Raw genomic sequence first — 8,263 nt, 5'->3', positions numbered from 1 at the left:
GTAGCCTTGCCAATGGGGCATATGATGCGAAGGCATCACTATGCCATTCCACGGACTAAATATGTGCAACCTTTGTGCATTTTGACGGAACGGCCTATACGGACTAGGACATTATTATTATTGCTTGGCCACGGCCTTACAAACGAGGTGGCTTAAGTTACTTGTCCCTCGAGGATGAATTACGGTCAGTGCTTGATCCTTTGAGAGTAGAGAATGGTGCGTATACAGCCGCAATGAGTTGCAGCATTACCGGTCTAGCACGTTGTCACTCATGTCATCTAATTGAGAGATGATTGCAGCATATTGACCTCTCGTATCATCTGTCTCGGTATTGTTATGCAAGAGATGATTGTGACCAAACTTGATGAGCCAAGTCGCATTCCATTTGTTGGGTGCTCATACTTCCTATGGAGAAAAGGTAGAGAAAATAATTTATAACATAAGCGTGAAATGCAACTGGAAATCATACTTACCTGGAAGGGGTCTATGGCTGATCATGAAGGGTCATGGGCTAGGTTAGTGACTTCCATTGCACTTTGGAAGGGCGCTCGCCTAAGATCTCTCCACTGAGGGAGAGTCTATGTCATAATTTGTTCCTTAGGGGGTACGCGTCCGCGCGGCCCCTGCCAATTTCATAAACCCAAAATTCCCAGCTTTTACAGAAAAGCATTGTGTATGCTCGTGACTGAACAAAAATGAAGTATGGTTTTAATGGTAGAAACCAATGAAAAATCTGAGTAGAACTTTACCTGCTTCCGCTACTCGATACTGAATTTTCGAAGCAGAAAAGATCCGTGTTGCATCATTCTTATAGTACATTGTTACCGGAAAAAAGAAATGAAAATGGAGTTTAAAAACAGAAATTGACAAACAATGAAGAAAAATCATGTCAGGGGCAGTCTCAATATCGAAGGACGGCGAACCGTTGTCAGCGGAGGATCAAGCTTATGTGCTTGAAAACATGTTCAAGTATCACCCAGATAAAGATGTCAAAATGGGTTGTGGCATTGATCATGGTATGCTGAGCTGCAATCTGCCTCTATTTGAAACTTCGTACATCTCACCCTATGAGCTTACCTGTTACCACACATCTGGTTAAGGCTACCCGCTTCGGCGGACCTTACCAAATTTTTTTAATTATGTTTTTGTGTAAATGTTCAGAATTCTTTTTTTTTTTTCCAAGGATGAACAACCTTGTCTAGAGAATTCTTTTTACAACAATTTTTGAGCAATCTAATAAGCGATTGTTAGAAGGCCGGGGATTTACAATTCTGTACATTTAACATGTACTAGGTGTAAGAACAACCCGAAGAAGTCGATGAGAATGATATATTGGTTGGAAAGATAATATCATAAAAAGTTGTGACTAGAGAGACTCGAATTCAGAATCCGTGACTAGCGTTTCTTCACTATCTGTACAAAGATGGGAATGGCCATTGTAATATTAGATTGATTTAGTCCCACAATCCTCATATTACACAACAGAGATTGGTTTAAATAGTCTGAGCTTCATAATTAGCATGTCCCTTCGGGGACATCCGATAAAATTGGAACGATACAGAGAAGATTAGCATGGCCCCTGCGCAAGGATGACACGCACAAATCGAGAAATGGTCCAAATGTTTTTGGTTTTTTTTTTCTTCTTTTAATCAGCGTTGGATGAAACTAGAACTTTTTTTTTTCTTCGGTAGGAGTTTTCTTGGTACGCAAACTGTTAAGCTATGTACAGAACAAAGCACAGACTCAAATGCTTAGATTTCATACTTTAAATTGCTAACAAGTTTGAGATATGGGGTTTGAGACACTTATCAGCGTAGTGACTAGACTTAACTGCCTCTAATGACCCGCAGCATTAGCAAGAACTGAATGTCTTTGTTAGTTTTGGTAGGGGTGCGCCAGGCCTTTGCAGTAGTCCAACTCTTGGTTTAGTCTGAACCTGGATTGCAACCAGCTGGTCACAGTCTCCAGTTCAAAAACCCTCAATAAACATCATGAGAAGGAACTTACTCATCAACATAGAATAACTAGACTAAAAGCCACCAGTAAACCCACAGGATAAGCAAGGAAAGTTTTTCATTGGTAGGGGTGCCTCAGTAGTGCAACGCAAAGCCGAACTAGTTGCACAGACTCAAATGGTAAGGAAAAATTGGTATTCGATATGTTAAAGATAGCTTACTTAAGCATCGATCAGATCAGGACTTGTTTCAACTCTGATACAACAAACATTTACAAATGAATCATAAGCTATAACTGAATGTTTTCTTAGCTCCGGAAGCCTGAAAGTTTTTCTTCGTTTTGGTAGGGGTGCTCCAGGCCTTTGCAGTAGTGCAACGTAAAGGCGACGCATAAGAACCCCAGTAGCAAGCAACTGTGATGGGGACTCCCCCATACAAAAAAACAACAACCACTAGGCACAACATTCAATGTAATAAGGCAGGGACAATTATGATATTAACAATCTTCATCCTAACAAGAATTTTGTAAATTCATGGATCTAAAGAATTTTCATGCGCATCTTACTTCACTTCTTGTAAGCTTTTGGTTTCTCCATTATTGTATAGAGCTTTTTTTATCAGTTGAATGAACTAAAGAATATTTGTTGGTTGAACCTTCGTTTCTTCAGAGGATCTTTTCTTGGTTGTTCAGATCGTTTCAATTTGTTTCCTGGTGCAATATTTGAAATGCTAAGTGCAACTTTCAAAAGGTACAATGAATTAATTGTACGTACAAAGTCAACATAAATCATAATTGAGATGCTAACTAGTCATGACTGAGAGCACAAGACTCCAAATGCTCAACAAAAACTGAGTTCCAAAAATGCTTAGATTTCATACTTGCTAGACTCAACTGCCTCTACTAACCTCTCCAGCATAAGCAAGAACTGAAATTTTTGTTGTTGTTAGTTTTGATAGGGGTGCTCCAGGCCTTTGCAGCAGTCCAACTCTTGGTTTAATCTGAACCTGGATTGAGATCAACTGGTCACAGGCTCCGGTTCGCACAAACATACCCTAACTTATCATCATTTGAATGAACTTGAACTTTCTTTTTTTCTTGTACTAGATTGAGCAAAAACTGGATTTCATACTTTGAAGTGCAGACAAGTTTGAGATATGAGGGTTGAGACTGAAACACCCCAGCAGACTAGTGTTAACTTATACGTAAAATTAACCACCTCCTCTACCCAACAGTAAGCGGCCTTACAGGTAGACCAAGAACTGAAATGTTTTAAGGATTAGATTTGGTGGGGGTGCGCCAGGCCATTGCAGTAGTGCAACGCAAGGGCGACGCGTGAGAACCCCAGCAGCAAGCTGCTGTGACGGGAACTCCCCCGTGAAAAAAATTAATTTAATATCGTGTGAACCGATGGCTCACATATCAGATATTAAACTGATAAGAACAGATACTACACTTGATCTTAGCCAAAAGGCCGAGAAAGGTATGCTTATTCTCGTTTCTGGCTTCTTTTTTTATACAGACTCTTTTCCATTCCTTCGCTTGAACCAGTCCGTGTGGGACTAAAGCTTTTTCATTAAAGATACTATAAGTTCAATAACTGTTAAGATAGTTCTTGAAGGAAAACCCGGTACATCCAGGTCTGAATTAAAAAAGGAGGCATTCACCTCCTTGCCATCCGATTTACAAACTTTAGATAAAAAACAAAACGTAATGTTGAACAAGATTCCGATCTTCCGATCCGGTACTACAAGAGTTGCACCATTTATGGCAGGCATTATCTGACACAAAAAGAACCTTGTCAATTTGAAGTTCATGACACCAGTCAATGGCTGAAGAAGTCTCTGCTTGGCTCACAGTTAGTATCTGGACTGATCCAACATCTTGCTGCATAGAATCGTTTTTATGCTGTTCTATATGATTTTCCCAACGCCTGCAATATCAGAATTTTTAGAGATAAAAGCATCCAAAAAACTATAAAACAACCAAAATATTTATCAAAGTCTACAGAAGTAACAGACCTGGGAATGGTTATGTATGATTTGAAATTCAGAGCTATAAGAGTGGACTGGGATGAGTAAATAGAGTAAAGCATAGATGTAATGTGTGCTATAGTTATGGATGGGTTTTGTGCATGGTGATCAAACAGACTTTGAAGCGAGCTTTCCCCGGAAGTAGAAAAAGACTTGGAGAACCAGGATGAAAAACACCATTGCTGCATGAGAGGATTAGAAACACTCGAAGAGCTATTCCAAACCATGCTGCCCTTGCAAAAGGATAATGCGAAAAAATATATGATCTAACTTCCAAGTTCTCATAGTCAACACCTCACAAAGGACATAAAAGAATGATTTTTAGCGGCAGAATATTATGAAGACATTTCCATAAGAAGATTTTCAATTTTGGGGGAGAGAGCATGGCCAGAGTCTCAACCACTGCCTCTGTTCTTGAAGATTAAAAATGAAAGAAGCCGTAATAAGTTGACTACATGTCGAATTGACAGTGGAACTTCCATCAATTGTTGGTCAAGGATCAGTGAGGAGAACCTGTGCCTCGAGGGATTCTGATCTGCTATCTGCTTTGAATTTGTTTATCTGTAAACAGTTCTTGCAGTGCTTGATCATCCCTGAGTAAGTAGAACTATCTATAAGGTGTAATCTTGGAGAGAATAATCTGAAGGTCTGGTGAGCAAGTCCACCAAACATAATGTTGCTTGACAATATCAAGGCCTTGCTTTGATTTCAGCAGGACATACTTGATTTAAAATGGGTCTAGTTTATTTGGAGCAGAATAATTAGCTTAATATTCCGCACCAGTTAAATACATGTAAATCAAGGTAAAAGTTCTAGGTCCGATTCCAACCGGTCAAGGGTCCAAACAATCAGATGTTATATGGTTCCAAAAGTTTGTTTTACATTATTCCATGTAGTTGGGAAAACCGCTTTTCTTTAATATGCAACAATATCATTAAAACTAAATTACAAAGAGGCTCAAATCAGTTGAACGGTACGCAATATGATTACAGAATATCAATATAAGAAGCGTACCAAAAATGATACAAGCGCTGTTGGCTGTCACCCTTAAAAGCAATCCTAGAAACTGCAGAATAAACCTGTCAAAGTTTTCACCCCATTCAGACATTTCTACAATGTTTATTTAATACAATTAATATCTGAAATTGTGACTTCAGTGGCATATTCAACTTAGATCTGCAAAGTCATCACTGTCAAAATACCAGACATGCCAGAGCCACCTTGAGCCTAGCATACAAAACAGAATGCATGTTGTAACAACATAACTGCAGCAATTAATGTTACACTTACACAGGTTTGCGAACGGCTCAAGTAATTATATGGCCTAAAATTAATTATGGGCCTATTGTGAAGAAAAGAACTAACGAAATTGCTTTAAAGTGAAAATAAATTTAAATTGCAAAATGATACTGAAGAGAATCTTACAGTGAAGTAAGCAAGGACAGCAAGGTAGCTCATTGCAAGAGTCAGTGAAATCTCTATGACTGTGTCACTGAAAAAAAAACCTCGTCACAGCACAAATGCCAATCCAAAAACAAGACCAATAGCTGTATTGGACCTCACAACCAACATTTGCACATACGCTCCAACTGAAACATGTGTTAGAAGTTTGATTATATCTCCAAAACTGAAGCTCTCTCCCTGGACCATAAGGAACAACTGATAAACCACAATCGCCGTACTGCAAAAGGAAACAAGAACTTTTTCTTTTAGCCAACATTCAAAAATACTTATCCCATCCAAATATACCATAAAAACCATATAGCTAAAAGAAATCAAAACATTTCATGAGCATGCAGTCAAAGAAAGAGCACATATTACAGTAATCAGCTAAGAAAAAATGTGGAACTTCTAACAACTATTAGAATACCCATCATGCAACGGTTCTCCTTCAGTTACCGTTCTCAATTTTTTGCTTGCACACAACTCTTTCAACAAAGCCACGACAGTGACATCTTTTTCCAACTCCTCCCTGGCTCCAACTCTTGAGTAAGTCTTGACTCTCTAAAGGTAGTAGTGAGCTACGTAATGTGATTTCCTAAGAGAAAACCTTTGGAATAAAGATACAGGTTCTCTTCATCACTATACACAGATACATGCCTTCTCTTCATCACTATTCGACACCACCAGTACCAGTTGTTTTTCTGAATATCAACAACCTCATCACCAGAGTTTCTCCTCTACTACCAGTTCTCATGCAAATGGTAGTGGTGCTCATTCAATCTATCTACATTGATCTCCTAACTAAAATGGTAGAAAGCAATACAGATTAACCCACAATAAAAAATACTTCTGTGAAGTTGGACTGATGATATAGACAGAATAACATTAACTTAAAATATATGACTCATTAAGACAATGCCAACAGTATCAGGTTCATTCAAAGGTTACTCGTTATTCAATTTCCAAATGAAACTCATTAAGCCTATAGAATGATAGAAATATTACTTTCAAAATTCAATAAAGATTACCAGTGCTCAGGGTTCGCATCTGCTGGAAAGGCTAATCACGACTTCCTGTCTCCTTCAACTGACTCCATTGTTTTTGTATCTTCTTCCCCTAATTCTTTCAGGGAAACCAAAGTGTTCTTGTGAGGGATAACTATATGAAACCGTTCCTTAAACTCCACCAGCCTTGTTGAGGTTGAAGCTTTTGTGTCGTAAATGTTGAGATAGTTATCAATGCAAGTTAAGACACCGCCACTCTTCGTAACAACTAATATTTCGCATTTGTCAACCCTGAACTCTTTAGACCAGCCCAACGACTGGTGTTCCCCTCGCTCTTTCAGGCCATGATCATAGTTCTTCTTTTTTAATAACCATGTGTCAAAACATTCACCTTCTTCGACAGATTGTCTATGAGCAAAGTATAAAAATCCATCCAAAACCCCTATCTTAATAACATTCCAATCAACAAAATTCCAACCAGTAATGTAATCAATAATGCATGGTGGCAAAGGAGGTGGTGAAAGATTTTCACAAAACTTTTCCTCTGCAAGATCAAACGTAAGAACCATTTCTACTTTATTTTCCAGCCAATAAAGAGTTTCATTGGCAAAGATACATCGTTCCCAACTGTATTCTTTGAACTGAGAATTGAAATTTCCAATGTCTCTCCATCCATTGCCACTTCCTAGAGTATATACGTGAACTGCTACCAAATGGGGCTCCAATATATAAATTCCTACAACTTTATACTCATCAGTTGAAGAAACATAACCAAATCCAATCGTCCAATAAACATCATCCATATCACAATAAACTGTGTTGATTTCTGGAAGCATAACACATTCTCTGGTGATGGGGTTGCAAATCCAAACAGATGGGTAGTTGTAATTAAGAAGACAGATCAAACCATTACAGGAATTAACAAAGCTACTAGATTTAAATGGAGGGGTAATACTAATTCTTCTAATTTTCTCAATGGGTGTTGACTCATGATTCTCATCGTATTCAAAATAGTGAAAGATTTCATTTTCATTCTTAAGAGTCAGACTAAGAAAACCCAACTTATCAAAATCAACAGAATCAGAAGCATGATAAAGATGGCGGAAGTGCAACTTACAGAATAATGGATGATGAGAAATAAGACGTCTCCAGGTTCTGCAAACTGATTTGCATTGAAGAACCGAATCGGTTGGCAAACGAGTTAAAATGTTCACTGCAATCTCCAAGGGGATACTGTTGAAATACTCCATGAAAACCTTTTGCGGGTACAGAGCGAACCAGAAATTTATCAGGGTCTAAGAATTCAAGATGGAAACCATGGGAAGGAAACGAGGTTTTTGTCTGTGGGAAAAAGTTCCTGTAAAGTTACCCGGAGAAGCAGACGACAGCACTCAGGTCAAAGAAAAAAAAATTGAAGTTTTTTTTGGACCATTTGCGTGTCGAGACCAAGGTTCGAAAAACGGGTCACGGCCCAGGTCACAGGTACTGGGCGTGACCGTTATAACGTGTTTTGACGGGTGTGAGCACGTTTTGGGTCAAAAACGCGTTATATAGGAATAAAACGCGTTTTTTTGACGTTTTTTTAAAATAACGGGTGTGATAACGGTTAAATAAGAAAAATAAATAATTTGTGATCTGAATTTCCTATGTAACGGTAATTACAGCTGTGAAAACGGTTACAACGGGTCTAAATAACGTTGTTACTACGTTTTTTCATTTTTTTTGGTTTAATTTATTTATTTGATTTTTTATTTATTTGTTTATGGGTTTTTAACATACAAATTTATGGATATCTAGTAAAATTCACAACCCTAAGTCTATGACTTATAA

General features: G+C 38.2%; 1 protein-coding gene, 1 long non-coding RNA gene and 3 other non-coding genes across 9 annotated transcripts; 2 read left to right on the top strand and 3 right to left on the bottom strand.

The window, feature by feature from the left end:
* The first annotated feature begins 465 nt into the window (after nt 1-465).
* On the top strand, nt 466-627 carry LOC113339128. Its single transcript, XR_003354959.1, has one exon. It is a non-coding gene; the product is annotated as a U1 spliceosomal RNA (small nuclear RNA).
* Nucleotides 628-1,522: 895 nt separating this feature from the next.
* Nucleotides 1,523-1,625, top strand: LOC113339109. Its single transcript, XR_003354958.1, has one exon. It is a non-coding gene; the product is annotated as a U6 spliceosomal RNA (small nuclear RNA).
* A 499-nt stretch (nt 1,626-2,124) lies between these two features.
* LOC113338665 lies at nt 2,125-3,427 on the bottom strand. The gene is made up of 2 exons (XR_003354808.1): nt 2,862-3,427; nt 2,125-2,664 (listed from the first exon to the last, which is right to left on the bottom strand). It is a non-coding gene; the product is annotated as an uncharacterized LOC113338665 (long non-coding RNA).
* Nucleotides 3,243-3,440, bottom strand: LOC113339140. Its single transcript, XR_003354970.1, has one exon. It is a non-coding gene; the product is annotated as a U2 spliceosomal RNA (small nuclear RNA).
* A 126-nt stretch (nt 3,441-3,566) lies between these two features.
* LOC113338417 lies at nt 3,567-7,805 on the bottom strand. 5 transcript variants are annotated; one of them, XR_003354777.1, is made up of 5 exons: nt 7,551-7,805; nt 6,458-7,279; nt 5,412-5,667; nt 5,001-5,065; nt 3,567-3,886 (listed from the first exon to the last, which is right to left on the bottom strand). XR_003354777.1 is itself a non-coding variant. In XM_026583849.1 (4 exons), the coding sequence occupies exons 2-4, from the start codon at nt 5,442-5,444 to the stop codon at nt 3,646-3,648; spliced, it is 339 nt and encodes a 112-aa protein (XP_026439634.1). In that variant the 5' UTR covers nt 5,445-5,667; nt 6,458-7,805; the 3' UTR covers nt 3,567-3,645. The 5 variants fall into 4 exon arrangements, 1 of the variants encoding a protein (XP_026439634.1); XR_003354774.1 differs by having other exon boundaries at nt 6,458-7,805; XR_003354775.1 differs by having other exon boundaries at nt 3,975-5,065; nt 6,458-7,805.
* Between the last annotated feature and the right edge of the window lie 458 nt (nt 7,806-8,263).

This window comes from Papaver somniferum, unplaced genomic scaffold (assembly GCF_003573695.1).
Source record: "Papaver somniferum cultivar HN1 unplaced genomic scaffold, ASM357369v1 unplaced-scaffold_19, whole genome shotgun sequence".
NCBI lineage: Eukaryota > Viridiplantae > Streptophyta > Magnoliopsida > Ranunculales > Papaveraceae > Papaver > Papaver somniferum.
Note: the sequence above shows the minus strand (reverse complement) of the source record. Positions and strands in the feature narration are given on the sequence as shown.